At 42.4% G+C, this 22,298-nt stretch overlaps 1 protein-coding gene across 1 annotated transcript; it reads right to left on the bottom strand.

Moving 5' to 3' along the window:
* Window positions 1-1,541: 1,541 nt before the first annotated feature.
* Window positions 1,542-21,740, bottom strand: LOC114656889 (small integral membrane protein 35-like). Its single transcript, XM_028808488.2, has 5 exons — window positions 21,574-21,740; window positions 2,877-2,990; window positions 2,737-2,770; window positions 2,478-2,587; window positions 1,542-2,395 (listed from the first exon to the last, which is right to left on the bottom strand). Exons 1-5 carry the CDS (start codon window positions 21,575-21,577, stop codon window positions 2,376-2,378), a joined length of 282 nt encoding a protein of 93 aa, XP_028664321.1. The 5' UTR covers window positions 21,578-21,740; the 3' UTR covers window positions 1,542-2,375.
* Window positions 21,741-22,298: the final 558 nt, after the last annotated feature.

The following is a 22,298-nucleotide window of genomic DNA, read 5'->3' as shown; positions in this document are numbered from 1 at the left end:
ATAAACATATTCGATGGTGCAAATGAATTGAAATAGAAAGTATAATAACAAAATACTCACAGAGAAAAGCAAAGGCAGAATGCAGAAAGACAAGCGTCATGTGAAAAAGTAAGTGCACCCCATGGACAGTGTTGTCTTCATTTTCAGTAAAGTTGAACAGGCAAAGAGTGCCTACAGTTTAAAGTGATGTGCATGAACAAATGACACACCAAAAGTAAGTCCACTCCTGCATTTATGAGCTCTTCAAATCCATCACATTAGAATCAGGTGTTTCAGATCAGGTTTCAAAGTTAAACCCTCCTTAGTGAGTAGACAAGGTGGACCCTGTCATATGTAAAAGCACAGACTAATGTGTGTGTGTGTGGTGTCACCATGTCAAAATCAATAGAGCCCTCTAAGGTCATAAGAAAGAAGGCTGTAAATTCCTAGGAGTCTGGCAAGGGAGTTATTATAAAGATCACCAAAATATCCGAGATACATCAGTCCACCATAAAGAAAATCATCTGCAAGTGGCGTTCATTTCAAATGACTGCCAAGTTTGAGAAGGACTGGCTGGCCCAGCAAATTCAGTCTTAGGGTGGATCATTTCGTAGTTAAAGAAGAAGAAGAGGGAGGAGGAGTAGGATGAAAAGAAGAAGAAGAAGAAGAAGGAGGAGGAGGAAGAGGAGAAGAAGATGTAGAAGAAGAAGCAGGAGGATGAGAAGAAGAAAAGAAGAAGAAGAATATGAAGACATTTCAGAGTCGTCTCCAAGAACCCCAACATTTCATTATGAGATCTGCACATAATTCTTAACAAAGTGCATATATCTACAGTGCAATCAGAGATTGGACAAATGTCACCTGCATGTGAGGTGTGCCAGGTAAACACCTTAACTGTTCAAAAGAACATCAGAGCAGGGCTACAGTGTGCCATTAAACACCTAGGCAAAGAGCAGATCTTCTAGAATAATACGCTCTGCACAGATGAAGCAAAGACAGAGTTGTTTTACCCACAGCAGCAGTAGACATATTTGGCATAAACCGAAAACAGCATTTCCAGAGGAGAACCTCATACCAGCTGTGACGGATGGTGCAAATTTTCCATGGGTTTTTATTCAAGTACATCTCCTTCATCTGTAGGCAGTGTCTGTATGAAGATCAAGTGTTTCCTGTTGTAACAGACGGCCGGTAGCTCAACCCAGCCGGGACACCCCGGAAATGGAAGGATGGGGGAAGGCAGCTACTTTAGGGCACTGCCTCCTCTAAGAAGCTAGAGAGCATTTCCCCTGGTTTATAGCGGTGCCCCGGATTCCCACAGAGCATCATGAGACTTGGATTTCCGTATCTCAGCCCCGTTGGATGCTGTGGGTGCCGCCAGGTGGATGCTGTGGAAGGACCATGGGGGACAAGGTTTTCGTCTAACCTGGAAGTACTGGCAGGTCATGTGAGCGGAAGCACAGAAGTACTTCCTTAAGGACCACCTTAAACCCAGTCAATGAGCCAGAGTTGGGTGACAGTTTGCTGGGAGGTGTGGAGGAAAAAAGAAAGTGAGAAAAAGAGAATAATTGTGAGCAGTGTTGCCTATTTACTTGTGACTGTGGTGGTGAAGAGCACTGTGAAGAATTTAAAGTAGGAATAAAACATATCTTGGTGCTTTTAACTTGTGTCTTCAGTGGCTGTCTGTTGGATTTGAGGAGCAACAGTGCCCTCTAGTGTTCACACAATCTAGATAGGCTCAAACACTCAACAGCTTCCATGGGGGTATATACTTTTTCACAATCATGTTTTTTCTCCCCAGCAGAGCTTTTGTGCAATAACATCTCTCTGAACCAGAAAACAAAGTGGTAAGACACAATGCAGGGCAGCAGTAGGCTGACATGATGGCAGTGGGACATCCCAGGCACAGGCCAATCCAGTAGACCCTCACCTAGAACTGGAATGAAGAAAGTAGAAAAGCAAATCACAGTGTCCAGAAGTAGCCATAACAGTCTTAATTGTATTGACGTCTCGTCACTAAGAGATGAGGTATGGTTTTGTACCCCCATAACTGTCACAAGAGCTATGGCGTCCAGTAATCATGACCATCTCCTAGTTTGCCACCACTCTTGAGGCCCAGGATAGTTTTACCATTGTCCCCATCTTGGTGGCCAATGAGCACAAGGCAAGTCTTTTTTAGTGGGAATGGTCTTCACAAAGGTGGTCTGGCTTCAGGTTGGGCAGACTAGTCCATTGAACTTGTAGTGATGGAAGAGTCGAGACAGAACAATTTCTCCATGTTGGGAGTCCAGGGACATTCAGATCATTTGTTCATTTTTCCAAGACAGCATCATTAGGTCTCCCAAAGAGGTAGAGCTAAGGCCAATTTTGTCCCAGTCCTAAATGCCCAAAATGCTGAATTATCGCCATGACAAGTAACCTGCAGAAATACAAAGAGCTTAATTCTGACATCACAGCCTGGAACCAAGTGAGGCCTCTCCATCTTGGATAAGAGTGCTTACCTCCATCGGGCACCTCCTCCATGGACCTGTATTGAATCTCCTCATTGTCATCCATCCGTCCACTGATAGAAAATGGAGGGGCCAATTCCACATCCAGGTTCTTTAAGTTGCTGACAGAAAAAACATAAATGAATACAAGTAGTCGAGTCCACCCAGAAAGCTTCCACTTACCCAGAACTTCATCTCCATCTTCCATATCATGGATGTGATACCCACACCCCAAAACCAGACTCCAGCTCCCAGCAGGAGGTTTACTTACCACATTGACTTCCAGTCAAATGACAGGCTGGGTCCTGAGAAATAGTAAGAGACAAGAGGAAACAGTCAGGTGGGCGGGCACATGCAATGGTGGTGCATAGACAGGTAGGGGTAGAGGAAAGGAACTGGGTGGTCACTCACTTCTTGGCAAGCCTCTGGCTCTGTAGCAGCTGATTATGATGAAGATGAAAATTCCCACAAGCACCAGAGACAGACACACGGCGGCGACAATCCCAGCCACACCAACGGAGCGGTCTGCAAAGGGGGATAAAAGAGAGCAGAGGTGTGACTAGCAGCAAACCAGTGAAAGCAACTGGTCAGATGAAGAGACCGGAACAAATAAATTGTAAGAGATGCAAAGAACTGTGACATGCATTTATTTCTAGTAGGATTGACTACTGCAATGCGGTGTTCACTGGATGTTCAAACTGTTCTTTATACAGCTTCCAGTTAATCGAAAATGGCTGCTGCAAGAATTATTACAAGAACAAGAAACACATAACCCCAGGTCTAGAGTCATTACACTGGCTCCCGGTTAAGTTTAGGGCAGATTTCAAAAATCCTCCTTTTAACATATAAAGCCTTAAATGGCCGAGGTCCGGCTTACTTATCTGAACTTTTCATGACTTACAAACCAGAGCGCACATTAAGATCTCAAGATGCTGGTCTGCTTATGGTTCCAAGAATTAATAACATAACAGTGGGAGGTCGAGCTTTTAGTTACAGGACCCCTAAACTGTGGAGTGGTCTGCCTGCCACTATAAGAGATGCCCCTTAGGTCTCAGCTTCCAAATCCTAGCTGAAGACTCACTGCTTCAGTTTAGAACACCCTGACTAGAGCTGCTGATTAACTGCACAGACTGCATCTCTGTTGTTAGTCATTAGCACTAAAACATAAGGAACATGATAGAATTTGTTACTAACCGTTCTGTTTCTCTTCCCGGTACTCAAATGTGGCACTTGGTGTCATGGCCCACCTGCCAAGTTGTTCTGCTTGCCTAAGGTAAAGTCATCTCTGACGGAGTGTGAATTTCTGCCCAGACACAGACAGACACGGACGCAGAATGTCCCAAAACAAACACATTTATTAATGTTTTGCACCACCACAATGTACACAGTGCACAAACCCCACAAAGGCTCCATCCTTATAACTCTTTCTTGTCCTTTTCTTCTGCTGCCTCTACTCCTCTCTCGCAAGCTCCGTCCATTTCCACCCATCTCCAGCTCTGTCCAGGTGCCCCCTGGTGGTGGCCATGGGCCCACGCAAGGTTGAGCTCCTAAGCTCCAGTCTCCTGCCCCTGATGTAAATCAGGGGTGCCCTTCCGTGCCCTCCCATGCCATCACGTGTCCTGGGGGAGGTACTGCTGGTGATGCGTCCACACCCCCGGTCCTCTCCTCAAAAGGGTGTCCTGACCGGGCAAGGTCTCTGACCATCTATCACAGGAGGATCACAGGAATCATTGAGTAGAGGGGTCCTTTCATTGGATTGGCCAGCCCAGCGCTGTCTCAGGTGTTGAATGGCCAATAGGGGGAGGCAGCTTGATGGCCGAGGCCTCCAGGACCTATTCTGTGATATCATCTACTGTTGAATTCTGCTCTGTACTTGTAATATTTCTATTGCACTGTTATATTTTATTAAGGATTACTTGTGTTTTCTTCTGTGTATTGTATTCTAATTACCCCTTTTATTTGACACCCAATGTACACCCAACCTACCTGGAAAGGGGTCTCTCTTTGAACTGCCTTTCCAAAGGTTTCTTTCATTTTTTTTCCCTACAAGGGTTTTTTTAGGGAATTTTCCTTGTCTCCTTGTATTCATGGCCAGTGTGGGGGCTGTCAAAAGGCAGGGGCCCATTGTGGCACTCCTTGTGTGATTTTAAGGCTATACAAAAATAAATTGTATTGTATTGTATTGTATATTGACAGATTTGTGACAGGCTGGGCGAATGCAAGTAAAAAAAAAACTGGAAGTGCAGAAAGAGATAAAATTCCTTTTTGCAAGCGGCCAACATTCCTAGCGTCCCACCCAGTTGTGAGTCAGAATGTCATTTCACAGTTAATAACCCACAGGGTTTGGAAAATCTCATAGCATCTGACAAGACCTGTAATTGTGCTTAAAAATAAACCAGGACGCATTTCAACATGGCTGGACGTATCCTGAAGAGGACCACCCTCCTACGTAGACTAGCCCTGGAGGGCATCAGGAGAACTGTGGTTATATTTAGCTTAACATTAGGAGTTCCTGAAAAGCATGACTCCTGATGCTGCAGAACATACGGTGCAGTGCAGGTCAATGTTCACCTCTCCTGAGCAGTGCACCTGTATTTCGACGTCCCTTTTGACCCTAACCCAACGGTTCTCAAACTGTGGGGCATGCCCCCGTAGGGTAACAAAAAGAAGTAAACAAAAAAGGGGGCGCGAATGTTGCCATATGTGGCGTAATTTGTAGGGAAATTTTAAACTTGTAGCAGTGTATCGACAGCAAAAAATTTAGGAATAAATTTTATTAAGGTTTCAAAAAAACGTTAGGGGGGCGCGATTAAAACTGTTATGAAAACTTGGGTCACAAATACTTAAAGGTTGCGAAACGCTGCCCTAACCCTATCTATGTACCGGGACTACAGGTGCAGCTTAGACTAAGCCAACAGTACATGAGAAGTACACTTCACTCTAGCTTAACCCTGACGGTTCACATCCAAAACTGCATATTTGTTTGGTTTAACCATAAGATTTCATGAGGACCACATGTCTGCTTAGAATAATTCTGGCAGTTCCTGAACAGAAGTGTACTCCAGCTTACACTGACCCTGTGGATATGAAGAGACCCCCATTGACATCTAACATCACTTGGCCAACATCTGATTTCTGTTTAACCTGTGGTCATGAAGATCACTAATTTATTTAGGCTAACTCTGACAGAGCCTGGACAGGTCTGCAGTCCAGTTTAGACTAACTCTGTATGACATGAGGAGAACTGCTCTTCTAAATAGTGGAGATGGCACATGGAATGGACGGGTATCCCAGCAAGTAGTCGGGAAGATACCTTACCCGGACGAGAGGCCCCGAGTGAACAGAAAGGCATTCCAGCCGAGAGATGGAAGGAGGTCGCACCCAGACAAGGCTTCTCTAATGGATGGATGAATATACCAGCCAGAAAAGAAGATGGTGTCTTACCTGGGCGGGAAGGCCAAAACAAATGGACAGGCGTCCCAGACCGGACATGTGAGTATCACCTTCCCTGGCCAGAATAAATAGGAGGACAGGGAAGCTCCGTCTCTGGTGGGGGGGGTGTTTATTCCCGCCAGTCATTAGATGACAGCGGTTCTCAATATTGGCGCCATTTGGGAACCATTAGGGAATGCTGGGAGTTGTAGTCCAGAAGTACAGCCCCGCTGGGGTCTGTGGGTGCCTCAAGAGGGCACTTGAGGGAGAAGTTTTCCCTATTATGTGGGACATCTGTGTGACCAGTGCTTTCAAAAGGCAGCAACCCTGACACTGGACATACTCCTGGGTCTTCAATTAAAGGGGCTGCACTCCCTTGTCAGAGTGAGTCGGAGCTGGGAGGAAGGAAGGCAACACTTGCCTAGAGGAGGGCAGTGCAGTGGAGAGAGGAGCGCTGTTTGGAGGAGAAGTGACTTATGCTTGGTGCTTTTTTGTGAAGTTTTTATATAATAAACACCTTGGTGTGTTTGTGTTGGGGTTTGGGACTCTCAGGCGCCCCCAATACTTTGATACTAGGTTAATTCTAATTGTTCCTGATCAAGACTGCTTTTTTGTCTGGCTTAACCTTGAGGTACTATGAAGGCCATAAATGTATTTAGGCAAACTCTGATAGTGCCTGGGTAGGACTGCACCCTAGCTTAGAGTAACCTTGCAAGACATGAGGGGAACTGCACTTCTATCTTGCTTAATTAACCCTGACAGTTCCTGACCAGGACTGTACCTTTGTTTTGCTTAACCATAACATATCACGAGACACAAATGTATTTAGATTAACTCTGGCAGTTGCTGTATAGGAGTACAGCTCATCTTAAACTAACCCTGTGGACATATGGAGATCCCACAGTTCCACTTACTTTAAGCTTGACATTACCAGGTTTCACGTTCTGTTTATCCAGGCCAGAAGCATATCATGAGGACCACAAAACTATTTAGACCAACTCTGACAGTGCATGAGAAAGACTGCAGTCCAGCTTAGACCTAAGGAGAAATGCAGTTATGCCTAACTTAACCCTGGAGTTCCCTGACCAGGACTGTATTTTGTTAAGCCTAACCCAAAATATCACCTACATCCAGATAGAAACTGTAATACATGGGGTGAAGTCGTTGTGTGTGTGTGATGCATAGTAACAAACAGATGGACAATCGCAATCCTTACTGCATCTTTTAGATTCCTTTTTAAATAGCCTACTTGCTCAGTCTTCTTCCCAGCAGCCCCTGCGCCCTGCGAATCTGCCCAACAGCATTATACTGTATTGCCAGGGCTGCTTGGAGATGCATGATATTTTGAGAAGTGTTGCTACACACTAATCCCTAATGTTATCTTTAAAGTTCAATCCAAACTAAGTCTGTGTTAATACAACAACAGCTTCATTTCTATCTATCTATCTATCTATCTATCTATCTATCTATCTATCTATCTATCTATCTATCTATCTATCTATCTATCTATCTATCTATCTATCTATCTATCTATCTATCATATAGTGCCTTTCATATCTATCTATCTATCTATCTATCTATCTATCTATCTATCTATCTATCTATCTATCTATCTATCTATCTATCTATCTATCTATCTATCATATAGTGCCTTTCATATCTATCTATCTATCTATCTATCTATCTATCTATCTATCTATCTATCTATCTATCTATCTATCTATCATATAGTGCCTTTCATATCTATCTATCTATCTTTCCATGTAATGCTGTGATCCTGCCGACTATGCTAAAATATCTATCTATCTATCTATCTATCTATCTATCTATCTATCTATCTATCTATCTATCTATCTATCTATCTATCTATCTATCTATCTATCTATCTATCTATCTATCTATGTAATGCTGTGATCCTGCCGACTATGCTAAAATATCTATCTATCTATCTATCTATCTATCTATCTATCTATCTATCTATCTATCTATCTATCTATCTATCTATCTATCTATCTATCTATCTATCTATCTATCTATCTATCTATCTATCTGTTGTAGAGTGCAGCTGGGAGGACCGGGGAGCAAGCATGGCCAGAGCGTTACCTCCCCCGGGACGCTAGATGGCAACCCCCTTGGGCTGCAACGGTGCCTCACACTCCCGCAGGGCTTCATGGGAGTTGAAATGTGGTGCAGCCCTGTTGGGATCTGCAGGCACTGCCAGGGGGTGATGCAGCAGGATTTGCTGAGCCCTTTTGGACATTTCTACCGCCACACCCAGGTGCATTTTAAAAGGAGTCAGCAGCCACTACTCAGGGAGCCAGAGTCGGGAGGAGGAGTGACGAAGTTTGACCCGAGGAGTGAAGGAGAAGAAAGAAAAGAGTGAAGGAAGAGACTTGTTGCATTATGCTGTGTTTGTGCTGGGGCTGTGTTATACTTGTGGGGAACGGGGAAGGCCCCCATACTTTGAAAATAAAAATCAGAGTGTGCCTTGAACTTGTGTCCCATGCTTGTCTGTGTTGGGTTAAGCTGGTGGTGCCAGGCTAGTGGGCCACACTATCTATCTATCTATCTATCTATCTATCTATCTATCTATCTATCTATCTATCTATCTATCTATCTATCTATCTATCTATCTATCTATCTATCTATCTATCTATCTATGTTATATAGTGCCTTTCACATCTATCTATCTACTTTTTGAATGCTCTGTATATTCAATTCTTGAGCAGGATTGCATTTTTACTTAACGTTACCCCAAGTATATCAGCAGGTATACCGTTTTAATCGTTTAATAAAGTATTGAAAAAAGGGCACGTTTTTATAAAATGAAGTGATACATTTAAAGAGCAGAGTTGGGGCGGATAAAGAGAAGTCTTAGAAATTAACAACCAGATCAATGGGGTGAGACTAGCTCCTAGTAAAAACAAATATGAGTCAAACTAAAAATCACAAAAAGCTTGAAAAGACGTTGCCCAGTAAGCGAGTTTTCTCACGCTTAGAAAAGTTTTCTTTTCCTGTGAAGCCAACTGCAGACATTTACCGAGCAAGTGACTCACCTTTGAATAAGATGGCCACTAAAACCACACCACACTCCCGTGATATCATATGCGTGTAGGACTCGCTCCCTGGTGGGATCGTAGCGACCGATTCTAAAATGATGACACCTGGTGATGTCACCCACAGGCAACTTTTTAACCGTTTAAAAAAGAAATCAATAAAACATAAAAGCTGCGGTGGGTTGGTTCCCTGCCCAGGATTGGTTCCCTGCCTTGTGCCCTGTGTTGGCTGGGATTGGCTCCAGCAGACCCCCGTGACCCTGTGTTCGGATTCAGCGGGTTGGAAAATGGATGGATGGATGGATGGAAAACATAAAAGCATAAAAAGCAAATCATTAATAGTCTGCAGTTGTGCTCATCTCAAGTCTGACATGGACTGGTCAGGATTGTGTTACGCCCCCCGTGATTGCAGCCAAGAATGATCGGCAGCGTGTGTTGTTTCGAGGCGCGAGTGATTTGTTCAGGATGCACACAATGGCACAGGTGTACAGGCAGGGCTCAATGGTGACAAACTGCAAGTAAAACAGAAGCAGCAAGCAAACTTGTAGTCACCTGAGGTGAGAAACGTTAACAAAACTAAATGTAATGTTTGCTCAGAAATGAACATTCTTTCCTAGGGAGTTGTTATTTTATTGTTACACAAACTTTGCAGTGCTAATGAATTTCTTGCGTGGTCTTACATAAGTTGGCGACCACACACGCGGCTGTGTAGACACCCCTTAGCATCCTACAAAATGATATTAGTGACGACGTCTCACGTAAACATGGAGAGCACCGCACGGTTGTGAACACCAACAGTGTACCAGGGGTCCGCTGAATTTCTATGAGTGAAGGAAATAAACCCTAAGATGTGAGTAAAGAAACTTTGTGGGATTTTATTCATGTCGTAAGGTTTCTAAACTCTTTTGGGACTCCCCCCAACAGGACGACACGCCGAAGCGCGATCGCCGCGTCTGTGGAAGATAGTATATCCGTTGCTGGGGCAACCGCGGACGAATAAGTGCCTGTGGTCCAGGGCCGGAACAAACGAGGCACTTGCCTCGGGTGAACAAAGGGAAAGGACGCCAATTTGATGAAAAATGAAAATGAGTAAATTGCAAAAGAAAAAAAAAAAGAAAAAAGCCAAATGTATGTTGCAATGTTCGTCAAATACCTTAAGCAAAGTGACGATTTGCATTGGACGCTCTCGCTCCATACACTCGTTTCCTCGTATGATGTCGCCTAGTAAGAGGTATACGGACATGCCGCATGTTCGTTGTAGCCTACATTAATGTGCATTACTTGTGCAGTGTGCTAGCATGACAGCGAGCAGAAAGTATTATTTTAAATACGTTAAACTGAATGTAAGTTCTCTATTATAATAAATTTGTAAAAAATGTTTCATTGTATGTTACATTATAATACAGTTGCAATATTATTTTCCATTTTTATTTGTAATGTAACAGTTTCAAAAATCAGGCAATGACGTTAATTCCAGACTTTAAAGCAGCTACAAGTTTAAATCTTTTAAAAGCGATTCATGAATATAGTTTAGTTCAGTCCTATCCAAATTTAGAAGTTGCATTGAGAATATTCCTATAACACTACCTGTTACTGTAGCTTCTGGTGAAAGAAGCTTTAGTAAACTAAAAATGATCAAAATATATTTAAGATTGTCACTGGATCAGGAAAAATTGTCAAATATGGCAATTTTATCAATCGAACAGGAATTGACAAAACAAATTAATTTTGATAAAATAATTGACGAATTTGCTTCATTAAAAGCAAGAAAAGTAAAACTTTAAAAAAAGGTTTCATATTGGGCATTTATTTAATTATTTATTCATTGTAATTATATTCAATTTTGTTTTGTCTGAAGTATTATTGATATTATTTTGTCTCTATCATTAATTAAATTACTGAAAAATTTGTAACATTCTATTTCATCTCATGTGTTATACTTATTTTGTTTTTGTTTTGTTAAGGTTGGTGTGATTTTATTTTTCATATGTGCAATTTTATGTTCCTATTACTATTGTACTATTACTGTGTTATGTGATTTTTTTTTATTTAATAATTAATACATTTATTTTGTTCTCAAAATCACTTATTTATTTATTTTTTTTAATATTTATTAGTAATAAAAAACTTTATACATAGGGGCACAAATTTATCCTTCTGCCTAAGGTGAAAATATCTCTAGGCCCGGCTCTGCTGTCATTAATGGGTGATGCCAGGAATATTATAAATGCAGGGCACAGTATTACTCAGCCACAGCCCTGCATGCCTGACTGCTGTGTCTGCGTATAGGAGAGCAGTAGGTCCCCACTACAATAAATAATTGTGCTGTTCCTGTATTCAAGCTGAATAAAGCTGGTTGTGCTAAGGAACTGAGACTCAGCCTCATGTTTTGGGGTGCAAGACAGAGACTCACACATCACAGTGTAAATTCTGAAGACTCAAAGTTTGAAATACAGAACTTTAAAACACCCAGTCAGGTTGCTTACATAATCTTCAGTGCTACTCTGCGTGTAATGGTACAGAATCACTTTGTAGAAACTCTCACTAAGCAGATTCTGCTGCTATTGGGCAGGACCTCCTTCTGCTCTCTAAACAGGCTCATTTCGTCATGGCATGGATTCCATTCCTTAGATGTGATTGCATCACATCATCTTTGCAGATCTATCAGCTGCACATTCATGCTGTGAATCTCATCTCATGTTCTACCACATCCCAAAGGTGGTCTACTAGATTCAGATCCGGTGACTGAAGACCACTGAAGAACACTGAACTCACTGTCACGTTCATGAAACCAGTTTGAGCTGACTTTGGCTTTGTGACATGGTCCATTATCATGCTAGAAGCAGCCATTAGAAGAGAACTACACAATGGGATGTGTGTGGGCAACAGCAACGATGCTCCACTAGGTTGTGGTGTTCAAACAATGGATAATTGGCATTAGCTGGCCTAAAGTGTGCCAAGAAAACATTCCTTACACCATTACACCATCACCACCAACCTGGACTTTTGACACACCGCAGGCTGGATTCAGGCTGTTGACCTTATCATCTGTGTGCCTCTGTAGAAACTGAGGTTCACCAGACAAGGCCACGTTTTTCCAGATATCACCGGTCAATTTTTGGTGGGTCGGTGCCCACTGCAGCCTCAGCTTTCTGTTCTCGGTTGACACAAGTGGAGCTGACGTGGTCTTCTGCTGTGGTAGCCCATCCACCTCAAGGTTTGCCACGTTGAGTATTCTGAGATGCTCTCCTGCTTCCCACAGTTGTCCAGAGTGGTTTTCTGAGTTACCATAGCCTTTTTGAACCAGTCTGGCCATTCTCCTCTGACTTCTGTCACCGGCAAGGCATTTCGTTCCACATAACTGCCTCTAACTGGACGTTCTGTGTTTGTCGCACCATTCTCAGTAAACTCCAGAGAGTGCTGTGCATGAAAATCCCAGGAGGTCAGCAGTTATGGAAATTCTCAGACCAGCCCGTCTGGCGCCAACAATCATGACACGGGTGAAATTACTGAGATCTCATTTTTTTTCCCCAATTCTGGTTCTTGATGTGAACATTAAGTGAAGCTCCTGACTTGCATCTGCATGATTGTATGTATTGTATTTCAGTCACATAATTGGCTGATTTAATAATTGCATTGATAAGCAGGTAGGTGGACTGTTAGAATGTGTCAGGGTTTCACAGCCAGTCTATCTTTTTAAAAGATCCACAGGACTGTTATGAACTTGAGAGTTCCTAAGCATGCAGTCCTGAGAAAAATCCCAAAAAATGTCCACTAGAGGGGAGGAAAACCTGTCAAACCCTGGCTAGTCAAAAAGAGGGCAATGCAGAATCTTTACACATGTTTTTCAAACAGCTCTGTAATAAGCAAAGATCCAAAAAGCACAAAAGGCAAAAGGAGTTGTCCAAAAAGGGCAATCCAAAATCAAACAAAGTCCCAATACACAATACAGTAGAAAAGTGAAAGAAAAAGAAAAACTGAGCAAAAGGCCAAAAAATGCAGAAAATTCACAAGAACACAAGAAATGTCATAAATCCAACAAAACTCACTAATTACAGCACATTCAATGAACCGCAGGGGACTGTGTGTTTTCCACAACCTTAATGAGGGAAATCCCTTGTGGTAATGGGCAGGTGGCCCCACCTCTTGGGGGACCACCCACAAACCACAAGGAACACAGCAGAAGAGATTTAGCCACAAATGAATAAAATAATCCCCAATAGTAACAAAGACTATGGACAGAATAAACACAAAAACAGGACTGCTACCCCAGCAGGGCCAAAGCACAACATTGGACACTGCTAGCACACTGCCAGTACACCTGTGCACTAAGTGCAGGGCCGTCTGCTCCCGTATCACACAAGAGAACTGCTCACCACACTACCATGCCCCAAGTGCGGTGATTATTTATTTAAAACACCAATCAGCCATGGACCTCGCTTTACCACAATGACCCCCATCGGCACCACAACACTTTTAGGACTCGCCCTGCAATTATTCTAGCGTCCACACACACACACATTGCAGTGTCTAGAATGAACACAGAATGGTGCTGCAAGAACAAAAAAAAACTGAGTGCCACCTCAGTGGGCAAAAACACCCTGGGAGCGGTCAGAGGACTATGGTGTTGTGATTTTGCTTTCAACATAATTTTTTCATGTCTTTTCTCATCTCTGAATAACTAAATGTAATAGTTTTGCTTTTCTTCCTTATGTTTTCAGAAAGGTTTGCAAATGCATTAAAAATCAAAAATGCAAAATTTCTCATTCTTATAAAGTATTAACACCCTTCATTCTGCACTTTGTAGAAGCCACTTTGCCAGCAATTCCAGAGTGTGTAAGTCTCTACAAGCTTTGCACACCTGGACTTGGGCAGTAAAGGCTGTTTTTACATGGCAGATTTCCTCAAACTCCATTAGACTGAATGGGATGTGTCTGTAAATTCTCATCCACAGGGTTCAAGCCTGGGTTTAATGACCGGTTAAAATCACCATATTTGAAATGGAAATCTAGCAATGCTGGATTTGAATCTTGGCATTTTTTTTTTACATAAATACCTTCAGTAGAATGTAATGGTTGTAAGGCAGATCTGTTTGAAGAAGTGACCATTGGCTGTGGGTCTTCCACCATATATTTGACTTTGAGAAAATCCTTTGATTCTAAACTTGAGGTGTCTCATGTTCATTTTTTGACAGTTCATGGTGTCACACACATGCACATGGGAGGCAGCCTATGGCCTTAACTAAGAGTCAAACACCGGGTCAGAGCTAAAGCCTAAAACAACTTTCACTTCCCACTCCAGACCACACCCCCTGCTGACCTCACTTCACCAGTGCCCTGTTGGACCCTCCTCTTCCTGTTCTTCTTCCTATAAAGCCAATCACTTGCCTTCCCCAGTCAGTTCCATTTTGGACTCTGTCTTTTGAGGCTACTCTACAGAGCTATCGACTAACGACAATTACAGGGTGGATCCCCAAACCTTTCTCTTGTTTCTGTGTTCTCTCTTATAATAGCCATATGATTTTCTCAAGCAGTGGGTGGTTGTGAGGTTCTCACTTTACCCTGCATTTAATTTTTGTCAGATGATATTAATGTCAGGAGTTCTCACTGTGATCCTTAATACAATGAGCACTGTAAGTAGATTTTAAAAACTCAGACCATGAAGACACCTGGTCGTGTCATGCAGCAAGGCACTTCCCTCTCCCCTGTGACTATTTTGGGTGCCCCTTGCCATCAAGGGCCCATGAATGGTCCACCCATGCAATGATCCAATGCCAACCGAGACAGACTGACCACCACACCCTATTGTCTGAATTTGTATTTATTTATTTTTTTTGGCATGCAAGCAATGTGTGTGTGTACTTGCCCATTTCACTAGTAACTAGCAAAGAAGTGACAGACGTTATTAGTGAGGTAAGTTCATGTTTACACTAGATTTGTCTTTCTGGGATGGTCCCTGCATGGTTTTCATGCCAAAAACGCCACTGCTCTTATAACATCTGAAGAGCGCTGCACCTTTGTTTTCAGTGCCCTCCCTTCCAGGACTTAAGGAGGACTGTGGTTCTGCTTGTTCTAACTCTGACAATACCCAAGGGTGGCTGCCCTCCTGTATTTAATACACACTTCAAGTACCTGAGAAAAGCTGGACTTCTCTTTAGACTGATCCTAATGGCACCAAGTCAAAGACTACACTTCTCTTTTCAATAGCCTTACCTCTAAATACGTGGGGAGAGTCACACTAACCCTAACCTGCATCTGAGGAGGCCTGCACATTAATATTTAATCACTTGTCCAGTTGAACAATCCTTATATTTGTACAAAATCAACCTCTGATAGGACATTAGGAATGCTGAACCATATCTCTGTGAACATCTGAGAAGAGTCCTATGCTCAGGAGTGAAATCAGAAAGAAGGACACACTCCTGTGTAAGTGATGTCTGATAGCCTGAGGTCCTGTGGCTGTAGTTTTACGTCTGATCCTCAGCACCACTACACAAGGAGGGATATCCCACTTTATACAGTCAACCACTTCTGACAAGACCTGCACCTGCACTTTTTAGACTAACCCTGACAGCTTCCAACAAGGGCTGCCTATGTATTCTGAATATCAACCCAAAGAACCACAAAGCAGCCCGGATTTCTTTTTAGACTAACCCTGATAACACCTTAGGAAAGCCACACTCATTCTCAGACTTTCTTTAATTAACCTTAATATTTTCATCCCATAAGAAGACATGCACATCCGTTTAGACTGACCCTTAGGAGAGTGGAGCTAAAGTTTAGACTAACCCTGACGGCACTTGATAAGGGACACGCTTCTAAGTTCATTAATCATAGTTTAATACTTTATTAACAGACAGATATTGCTGGGCTCATTTTATGTTAATCAGTTTTGCTTTCCACATTTGTTTAAACAAATCTTTGTGTTTATGTATACGCAATATGTAATTAGCAACTTGTAAAGCTAACTAGTATCTACCTGTAATAAGAAGTCATGCAATGTGACACCTTTTACTGACTAGCTAAAAAGATTACAATAGGCAATCTTGTGAAGAAACTCAGGCCCCTTCTTCAGGCGAGATGTAATTACATCTTGCTTACATCTTGACTTCTCATTACATTCATAATGGCAAACACGGTACAACACCCTAGCACTAGTATCTACTGTACCCGTGTACTTGTCACAGCACTCTGTGTCTGCAGTAAGTGAAGAGTGCTAAATAAAAAAATTGACTGAATTGAATTAATATTCATTTCACACACTGTTTGGACCGACCCTGACAGCTTCCAATAAGGGTTGCATCTTTTTTCTTAATGCTTCCATTAGGCTAATCCTATCTGTACTTGAGAGGGACTACATCTTTATGTTCATTAATGTGTTCATCACAGAAGATGAGCTGCAATTCTCTTTTTTGCTGACCCTGACCGCATTCAAAGCGGACTGCACCTTTATCCTTAATACCACTTCCAAGACCACAAGCAGATCTAATCATTTATAGACTAACCTTGGTAGTACATGGGAAGGGCCATACTTCTGCGTCCATCACTCTTCTCATTACCCAAGAAGAGCTCCACTTCTGTTTAGGCTGACCCTGACTCCATTCAAAGCAGATTGCATCTTTATCCTTAATACCACCTCCAAGACCACAAGGAGATCTAATCCTTTTTAGACTAACCCTGGTAGCACATGGGAAGGGCCATACTTCTGCGTTCATCAGTCTTCTCATTACCAAAGAAGAGTTCCACTTCTCTTGAGATTGACCCTGACTACATTCAAAGTGGACTGCATCATTATCCTTAATTCCACCTCCAAAACAATGAGGAGATCTAATCCTTTTTTAGACTAACCCTGGTAGCAGATGGGAAGGGCCATACTTCTGCGTTCATCAGTCTTCTCATTACCAAAAAAGAGCTCCACTTCTGTTTAGACTGACCCAGACATCATCCAAAATGAGCTGCATCCTTTTTCTTAATACCACCCTTATTAGACCAACCCTATCCGCACATGAGAAGAGCCACAACACTATGTTCATTAATTTTCTCATCACAAAAGAAGAGCTCCACTTCTCTTGAGACTGACTCCATTCAAAGCAGACTACATCTTTATCCTTAATTCCACCTCCAAAACCACGAGGTGATCTAATCCTTTTTAGACTAACCCTGGTAGCACATGGGAAAGGCCATAGTTTAGTATCATCACTCTTCTCATTACTCAAGAAGCGTTCCACTTCTGGTTTCGACTGACCCAGACAGCATCCAAAATTGGCTGCATCCATATTCTTAATGTCTACCTTATAAGACCAACCCTGTCAGCACACGAGAAGAGCCACAACACTATGTTCATTAATCTTTTCATCACAAAAGAAGAGTTCCACTTCTCTTGAGACTGACCCTGACTCCATTCAAAGCGGACTGCATCTTTATCCTTAATTCCACCTCCAAAACAATGAGGAGATCTAATCCTTTTTAGACTAACCCTGGTAGCACATGGGAAGGGCCATACTTTAGTATCATCACTCTTCTCATTACCCAAGAAGAGTTCCACTTCTGTTTAGACTGACCCAGACAGCATCCAAAATGAGCTGCATCCTTTTCTTAATACCACCCTTATTAGACCAACCCTATCCGCATATGAGAAGAGCCACAACACTATGTTCATTAATCTTCTCATCACAAAAGAAGAGCTCCACTTCTGTTTAGACTGATCCTGACAGCTTTAAAGGAAGGCTGCATCTTTATCTTTACTACCACCTCCAAGACCACAAGGAGGTCTAAACCTTTGTAGACTAATCCTGACAGAACATGAGAAGGGCCACACATCTTTGTGCATTATTATTCTCCTCACTACACAAGAAGAACTTCACTTCTGTGTCGACTGACCCTGACAGGATTTAAGGAGAGCTGCATCTTTATCCTTAGTACTGTCCCTACTAGAATACTCCTAATAGCACATTAGAGGGGCCACACTTCTATGTTCTTGAATCTTTCCCTTACACAAACAAAGCTGCACTTCTGTGTACAGTGAGCCTGACAACATCCAAGGAAGGCAGCACCTTTATCCCTAACACTTCCCTTATTAGACTAACACTGTCTGCACATGGGAAGGGCTGCACTCTCTTCATTTATCTTCTCATCATGCAGGAAGAGTTGCAATTTTGTTTATAAGGACTCTAACAGCTTCTAAAAGGGTTATGCCTGTGTCCCTAATTCTACCACCAAGACCATGAGGACGCCTCACTTTTCATAGACTAACCCTGATAACACATGAGAAGACCTGCCCTTCTTCTTGGTATAATGATGATAGCCCCCAACAAGGGGCACACTGCTGTCTTCATTAAAGTCTCATCACATATGAAGAGCTGCACTTCTGTTTAGACTGACCCTGATAGCATCCAAGGAGGGCTGAGTCTTTATCGTTGATACCACCCTATTAGTCTAGCCCAGTCAGCACACAAGAAGGGCCACATTACTATGTTTATTATTGCTCTCATCACACAAAATGAATTCCACTTCTGTTAAGACTGATCCTGACTGCATTCAAAGTGGACTGCAATATTTATCCTTAATGCCATTTCCAAGACCACGAGTAGATCTAATCCTTTCTAGACTAACCCTGGTAGCACACAGGCAGGGCCACATTTCTGTATTCATCAGTCTTCTCATGACCCAAGAAGTGCTCCACTTCTTTTTAGACTGACCCTGATGACATCCAAAATGGGCTGCATCCTTATTCTTAATACCATCACCCTTATTAAACCAACCCTATCAGCACATGGGAAGAGCCCCACTGCTATGTTCATTAATCTTCTCATCACGCAAGAAGAGCTCCACTTCTGTTTAGACTGACCCGGACAGGATTTAAGGAGAGCTGCATCTTTATCCTTAATACCACCCATATTAGCATGTGATAAGGACCACAATTCTACGTATGTTCATGAATCTTTTCCTTATACAAAAATAGACTGACCCTCACAGCATCCAAGGAGAGGACCATCTTTATCCCAAACATTTCCAGACTAACACTGTGTGTGCATGAGAAGGGCTGGACTCTGTTCATTTATCTTCTCATCCTACAGGAAGAGCTGCAATTTTGTCTAGAAGGACTCTAACTGCTTCTAAAGAGGGTTAAACCCTAATCCTTAATTCCATCACCAAGACCATGAGGAGGTCTCACTTTTTATTGACTAACCCTGATAGCACATGAGAAGAGATGCCCTTCTTCTTGGTATAATGATGATAGCACCTAACAAGGGCCACACTACTGTCCTCATTAAAATCTCACCACATATGAAGACCTGCACTTCAGTTTAGACTGACCCTGACAGCATCCAAGGAGAGCTGCATCATTATCCTTAATATCACCTGCGACACCACGAGGAGGCCTCACTTTTTATAGATAAACACACGAGGAGGGACACACTTCTATGTTTGTTAATCTTGTCATCACACAAGAAGAGAGGTACATCTACTTAGACTGACCCTAGCAGCACCTTAGAAGGGCTGCACTTATTTTTATATTAATTGTGATTTTCCCTGACGAGGGGTCACACTTCTATGTTCATTAACCTTCTCGCTTAACAAGAAGAGTTGCACTTGTGTTTAGAATAACCCTGACAGCATCTAAAGAGAGCTGCATCTTTATCCTTAATACAACCCTATTAGGTTAACCCTGTCACCATGTTAGAATGGCCATATGTCTCCGTTCATTAATCTTCACATCACAGAAGAAGAGCTGCATTCCTGTTGAGTCTGACTCTGACAGTATTCAAAACAGGGCTGCATGATTGTCCTTAAAACCACCTTTAACACCACAAGGAGGCCCCCTTTTCTTTTAGACTAACCCTGATAGCACATCAGAAGAGCCACACTTCTATGTATGTTCAGGAATCTTTTCCTTTTCCACAAAAAGAGCTGCACATCTGTATAGATTGACCCTCAAAACATCTAAAGAAGGCATCATCATATCCCTAACACTTCCCTTATTAGACTAACACAGTCTGCACAATAGAAGGGCTGGACTCTGTTCATTTATCTTCTCATCATACAGGAAGAGCTGCAATTTTGTTTAGAAGGACTCTAACTGCATCAAAAGAGGGTTAAACCCTAATCCTTAATTCCATCACCAAGACGATGAGGAGGTCTCACTTTTTATTGACTAACTCTGATAGCACATGAGAAGAGCCACACTTCTATGCATGTTCATGAATCTTTTCCTTTTCCACAAAATGAGCTGCACATCTGTATAGATTGACCCCGTGGTCCTCTGGTTAGGATGTAGCGAGTTGGATAATGGATGGATCCAAGGAGGGCATCATCATATCCCTAACATTTCCCTTGTTATACTAACACAGTCTGCACAATAGAAAGGCTGGACTCTGTTCATTTATCTTCTCATCATACAGGAAGAGCTGCAATTTTGTTTAGAAGGACTCTAACCGCATCTAAAGAGGGTTACACCTTTAATCGTACTTCCACCACCACTTTTTATAGACTAACCCTGATAGCTCATGAGAAGAGATGCCCATCTTCTTGGTATAATGATAATAGCACCCAACCAGAGGCACACTGCTCTCTTCATTAAAGTCTCATCTTATATGAAGAGCTGCACTTCTATTAAGACTGACCCAGACAGTATCCAAGGAGGACTGAATCTTCATCCTTAATACCACCCTATTAGACTAACCCTGTCAGCATATTAGAAGGGCCGCACGTCTACTTTCATTTCCCCCAAACTATACGACTCTTCAGTCCCACCTGGGGGGGGGGGGGGGGGTTAAACGTTAACATTATTCAAAGTTATTGTCTGTTTTTACCTGCATTTTTATTACTCTTTAATTTAATATTGTTTTTGTATCAGTATGCTGCTGCTGGAGTATGTGAATTTCCCCTTAGGATTAATAAAGTATCTATCTATCTATCTATCTATCTATCTATCTATCTATCTATCTATCTATCTATCTATCTATCTATCTATCTATCTATCTATCTATCTATCTATCTATCTATCTATCTATCTATCTATCTATCTATCTATCTATCTATCTATCTATCTATCTATCTATTAATCTTCACATCAGACAAGAAGAGCTGCACTCCTACTGAGTCTGACTCTGACAGCATTCTAAACAGGGCCTCATGTTTGGACTTAAAACCACCTGTACCACCGTAGACTAACCCTGATAGCACATGTGAAGAGCCTCACTACTTCCTGTAGTAATCATGGTGACACCCAGCCAGAGTCACACTTCAGTGTTAATTAATGTTCTTGTCACACACTTCTGGATAGACTAACCCTGACAGGACTGGCCCCCTATGTCTGTTCTACTGCCAGCCCCTGACTATTAAAGTTTACTAAGGATGGCAACAAACACAATATCAATCTTAAAATAATGCTTTGAGAGCAAACTTTTTCTTTTACGTACTGAACAGCCACTCACAGTTCATAATATGATAAGTACGCTGCAAAGGTGTCCATAATGACTTAAAGCTATTCCACACGTCCCTTTCACTTTCACACAATCACTCCTCCAGCTAATACATCCGCATGCCTGGCCTTGACTCACTTGGTCTACAGGTTCCTGCTGTATCTGATAGATAACCTCCAGTCCAGAAATGTCTTACCCATTGTGTGAGGAGCTCTTGGTATCCTGGTGGCACACTGGTCGTCACTTCTCGAGCAGGTCAATCTGCCTTCTCATTTTCCATTGCTCCTGGTTACACTCATCCTGGCAGCTCTCCTTTTCCAGCGAGGTTTAGTGTTGCAGCCCCACCTCCTCCTGCCTCTTTGTTTAGGAGACACACCCAGTAGGAGTGCAGGCAGCACCTGACCGTCATACGTCTGAGGGCTACTGCTTCTTTTGTGAGGAACGCTAAACAAAAAAGCAGTCGAGCTGAAAGAGAGTGTCTTGATTTGAAATCTTTCTTTGTCTGATTCATCCATTTTCTGAACCTGGGTATTTCAATAAATTGTCATGGTGGGACCTAGCTTATTCCATCGACAAGGGGCATAAGGCCGAAACCAGCCAGGCATGGAGGGGAGCACTCAGACCAGACTAATTTGACTACACAACATACTTGATGTACTTGATGTACTTGATACTTGATGTACCTGAAGTACTTGATGTACTTGATGTTCAACATAACATACATGTGTTAGGAAAGGAAAGGTAACCAGAGGAAGGACACTTGGCAAATGGATGGAAAAACTAAACTTCTGGAGGTGTGCCACTCTGCTGCCATATCTTTAATAATTAATTTATATAGCGCTTCTCTCTCTAATCAAAGTGGTTAATATAGACAGAGGGGAACCACTTCAAGCACCATAATGTGTAGCACACATCTGGATG

The sequence above is a fragment of the Erpetoichthys calabaricus genome, chromosome 9, assembly GCF_900747795.2.
Source record: "Erpetoichthys calabaricus chromosome 9, fErpCal1.3, whole genome shotgun sequence".
Lineage (NCBI taxonomy): Eukaryota > Metazoa > Chordata > Cladistia > Polypteriformes > Polypteridae > Erpetoichthys > Erpetoichthys calabaricus.
The sequence above is the reverse complement of the archived record's forward strand: the minus strand, read 5'-3'. Positions and strand labels throughout refer to the sequence as shown.

Excerpts from the sequence above, each read along its gene's own strand:
- LOC114656889 (XM_028808488.2), bottom strand. Across the intron at positions 2,588-2,736 it reads TTTGACTGGAAGTCAATGTG|CAACTTAAAGAACCTGGATG; the intron begins GTAAGTAAACCT and ends TTTTTCTGTCAG. Across the intron at positions 2,396-2,477 it reads GGAGGAGGTGCCCGATGGAG|GTTACTTGTCATGGCGATAA; the intron begins GTAAGCACTCTT and ends GTATTTCTGCAG.